The sequence below is a fragment of the Malus sylvestris genome, chromosome 15 (assembly GCF_916048215.2).
Source record: "Malus sylvestris chromosome 15, drMalSylv7.2, whole genome shotgun sequence".
Taxonomy (NCBI): domain Eukaryota; kingdom Viridiplantae; phylum Streptophyta; class Magnoliopsida; order Rosales; family Rosaceae; genus Malus; species Malus sylvestris.
This window is the reverse complement of record NC_062274.1, coordinates 17,698,455-17,702,874: the sequence shown is the minus strand read 5'-3', so window position 1 is coordinate 17,702,874 and position 4,420 is coordinate 17,698,455. Positions and strand designations below refer to the sequence as shown.

The following is a 4,420-nucleotide window of genomic DNA, read 5'->3' as shown; positions in this document are numbered from 1 at the left end:
TGTTGATTATTGATTTTTTTTTACAAAATATTCTTATGCTAATGTGGTATTTGAATTAAAGATTAATCTGATCCGACGCTCCACAAAAAATCTACACTAATCAAAGTTTTCCCCGTTAATAGATATTTTGATCCCAATCCTACCAAGTAATAAAATCCAACAAAAAAAAAACTACTAAAACTCTGTAAAAAAAAAAAAGGAGTAATAAAACTTAAAAAATCGAATAAACAATAATGGGAGAGAGAGAAGACCTATAAAAAGATGTCATCTTTTCGGCCAAGCCGGTGACTTTGGTCCAAACCCAATTCACAATCTTGATTTTTGATGGGTATTGTTGGAAATTTGGAATTAGGGTTGGTGGAGGAAGTGTGTGATTGAAAGCGAGTGGGCTGTCAGGTTTTGGGGATTTTATTTTTTTGGTGGGAAGTAGCGAATGCCATTGGGGTTGACGAGAGTTCTTCTGGAGAAACTTTTGGTGTTGCAATTTCGAGTTCCCAATTCCCAGTAGATACTTCATGTCGTGGGCTGGAGCAGAAGATACTTTCCTTTCCACTTCTCTTGCAACCTATCTCGACAGTATACTCTCTCTCTCTCTCACTCGATCTACTTTTAACTGATTGAGAATCGGGTTTTGTGATTTTCTGCTGTTTTTGTTTGTTTTAGCTGTTAATTGCCGTATAGAGCTTTTTTGTTGCTGTAATATTGTTGAATTGAAAAGGGTTTGAAGGCTGCTGCTTTACTGTTCGGTTTGCAGATTCCATGTTACATGTGCTGTTTTATTGCATTTCTTTTCTATTTATGTATGAGGTATAAGGAAGATAAACGAGTAAAGCTTCCGACTTTAGGTCACTGACTCTCTGCACTGAGTAATTATAGTGATGAATTGTAATTTTGGGTATAGGTGCGGGATCCTTTTGTCCCAATTTCTTAGACTCGAAAACGTATCTTTGTTTCATAAGCAAAAGTAGAAATGGTAGATATGTTTTCGTAAAGAAGAAGGTGATGATGATGAATCAAGAGATTTGAATAAGAAATGAGAGCCAGACATTCAGGGTATTAGAAGTGCTCGCAGCATCACTTTGTGCATTTCCGTTGTTGGATAGCTAGTTTGAGAAAATGGAAATCTAAGCCGTATTCGTGAGGCCTCAAGATTGAGTTCACTAATAAATTTGACTCGGATGCTGAAAGTGCACTCATTAATTTCAAGCTTCATAGTTCAACATTATATATTTGTGTGGGCTGGTAGTATGTGTGGTTGACAAAAGATATTTAATTCCTTACAAAGTACCTCACTTATTAGGATTTTATATTTATTTTTTCAGAAAAGCTTCTTGTATTATTGCGAGATGGACGAAAGTTGTTGGGATTGCTACGGTCTTTTGATCAGTTTGGTAATACTAATATATCACTCCACGTAGCTTACCGAGTTCTCATTAGCTTTACTCTTATAATCTCTATTGAAACTATTGCTAACGATGGGTGGTTTTCTTTCATCTGCATAGCTAATGTTGTTCTTGAAGGCGCATGTGAACGAGTAATTGTGGGTGACCTTTATTGTGACATCCCATTAGGTCTGTATGTTATCCGTGGGGAGAATGTCGTCTTAATTGGGGAGCTGGTATATTGCATTCTCTTCCAGTTCTGTTAGACTTGACGACTGTTAATATTTTTGGAATAGTTTATCAGTTGTTTTTAATTGAATTCTTGTTATCCGCTTTACAGGAATTGGATAAGGAAGAGCTTCCCCCGCATATGACTTTGGTACCAGAAGCTGAGATAAAAAGGGTAAGTCTGTATGTTCATCTTTTAAGATTTAAATTGAAAATTCCAATCTGCAATGCTTATGGTGTTAGCAGTAGGTCATATTGAATGCAATATAGATGAAGAAAACTCAGTGAATGCATATGTGCCATAGATATAATTCTTCGCACCTAATCCAAAATTGTCCTGCCACGGGTAACAAGGAGCTTCTTTGTAGTTTTGATTGGGAATATTAGTTCACTTTGGTTCTTCCTAAAGAAAGAAACTCTTAGGTTCAATTCTTTCCAAATGCGAAGTTGGACCACATTATTATGTATGGCAAGCCCATTGTAAGGCTTAGCCCACTTCCCCATCCCCTTAGTGTAGATATTATCGTTTGTTCCAAAAAAAAAAAAAAGTTTCTTGTACAAATGCAAGCAGTAAAAGATGCAATCTTTGTATGTTCTATTCCGGTGGCTGGATTGAATTGTTCTTTGATATTGTTCTCTTCTGTTCAGGCTCAGAAAGCAGAGAGGGATGCAACAGATTTAAAAGGCTCCATGAGAAAAAGAATGGAGTTTCTCGATTTTGATTAACTTGCTCCCTTTTTATTGTGGGTTCAGGCCATGTCCGCAAGTTTTAGTGCGACAGTGACCCAATATTTTCGCCTAAATAGGAGCGCAAAATAGAATAGAAACTGTTTTGAGTTCTGAGCACTCATGAACAAAGGGGAGAAAGGAAGTTGTGTTTTGTGTCTAGTAGATGTGAGGCAATGTCGACTATCTTCCCACGTGTCATTTGGATTTGATTGATGCGTGCAAGCATGGTCTCAGGTTCTGTGGAAGTGATTCGGGTTTTAGATTTTCAATTGCATCTCTGTCGAACATGTTTGTTTTGATTTTCCATGGGTTATTACCTGTTGTGGAGCTTCACTTTTCATGGCACATTCAGTGCCATTTATATTTGTAAGATTGTAATTCTTGTTTAAGCCATGTTATATTTTAGTCATAAGATCTGTTCAAGCCAAAATTCAGTATGTTTTTTGCAAATGATCAAAGATTGGATCATCAAATCCCTCCAATATTTAGTACAAAATCCCGAAATTTGACACGGTCCGATGGATCAGCTTTTCATTCATGCAATCTGAAGTTTGAACAGTCCTTGGCTGCTTCGAATCCGTAAACATAAGCATGTAAAAACTGAGAAGTAACATCGTGCTAGTGCAATCATAATATTGCAGTACCAAAGGCGTATGCATTCTTCAGGGAAGGTAAGCAACGTAACGAGAGGCTGGTAACTAGGAAAGCGAGAAACAAGGTCGGAGCGTTTTGCCAACTCAAAGTCTTGGAAACGAAATGCAGGTGCACAAGTACATCCCACAAGAGAGTAGTGAGTCTCGGCATCCCTGGAGCAGCTTTGAGCAACGCCCCATCTGGTGAAATGCTGTAGTCCTTTGTTGGAAGGGAACCAAACCACGCATTTGGTAATCTGACAAAATGATATAAAAAGAAAGTAAAAGGGAGCTAATATATTTAGACCAGAACAACATCGACCCGTATGGGTTAGTGAGCTTGGGCCTCCATTGACGGATAAATCTGAACGGCTGAACGTCAAACGCATCGTGGAGGGTTTTGGTCTTGATATACCACAACTTTTTTGAGAGAAATCACAATCTCATGGGTTTGGAAATTAAATATATAACTTGAAAGCCATGTCGTAAGTGCTTCCATTCTGCAAATAAAGCATGAAATACAAGGCTTAGACATCCATGGACGGGGTTGGGTGGTTGGGATCATGGAAGAAAATGCCGATAATATCGGCGAAATATCGCCGATATTATCGGTTTTTCGCGCAATGAATATTTAAATAGGTATCCAAATGGTTTTCGTCAAAATATCGTGATATTTTTTGAACTGCTACTCGGAGAAGAACGCCGGAGCTTCTACAGCTCCGGCCAACTGTAAAACAGGACCTTAGACTCCGATCTAGGTATCAAAATGAAATAGAAGACGAGATGAACATTTTTATATATTCCGTTTGCCATGAAACGGTCGGAGGTGTTCGGAAAGTTCGTCGACCACCCACGGCCTCGCCGGAGATGGTGTGCCTATTCTCGAGCCGATTTCGTCCCAAAAACCTTGCAAAAACACGATTTTGAACTTAAATTTCACATATAAGGTTCAAATTTCACACATGCAAGAAAGGTTATGAGCCGAAGCTTACCTTACCTAACCAGAGAAATTCAAGAAACTCGCCGGAGTTCCTGCGTTCGCCGAGTGCCAGAGACGAGAATGAGAGGGAGAAAGACGAGGTTGTTGATGATGATGGGTGTGCGTGTGTGTATGTGGATCTCGGACCCTCGGTGCAGAGAGAAAGGAGAGAGACGGTGCCGACGAGGGAGGACTGAGGAGCAGAAGGCGATGTGGGTCTCTGTGCGTGTGTGTGGGAGAAGGATCGAGAGTCCTTGGGTCTCTGTGCGTGTGTGTGGGAGAAGGATCGAGAGAGTGGGAGATCTGTGTGTGTGGGAGAATGGAGAAGGGGGAGAAGAGAGCTCAGAGAAGAAAAGAGAAGGATCGAGATTCAAGAGAGAGAGACGTATGTGTGTGAGGTCTGTGTGCGTGTGTTGTGTGCATGTGTGATGGCATGTCTGTGTGTGTGTGTGGTTGGGTCATCTCATCTG

General features: G+C 39.9%; 1 protein-coding gene across 1 annotated transcript; it reads left to right on the top strand.

Annotated features, from left to right (window-relative positions):
- Positions 1-274: 274 nt before the first annotated feature.
- LOC126601140 (sm-like protein LSM1B) lies at positions 275-2,769 on the top strand. Its single transcript, XM_050267800.1, has 5 exons — positions 275-576; positions 1,323-1,391; positions 1,503-1,618; positions 1,723-1,785; positions 2,259-2,769. Exons 1-5 carry the CDS (start codon positions 516-518, stop codon positions 2,334-2,336), a joined length of 387 nt encoding a protein of 128 aa, XP_050123757.1. The 5' UTR covers positions 275-515; the 3' UTR covers positions 2,337-2,769.
- The last annotated feature ends 1,651 nt before the right edge of the window (positions 2,770-4,420 follow it).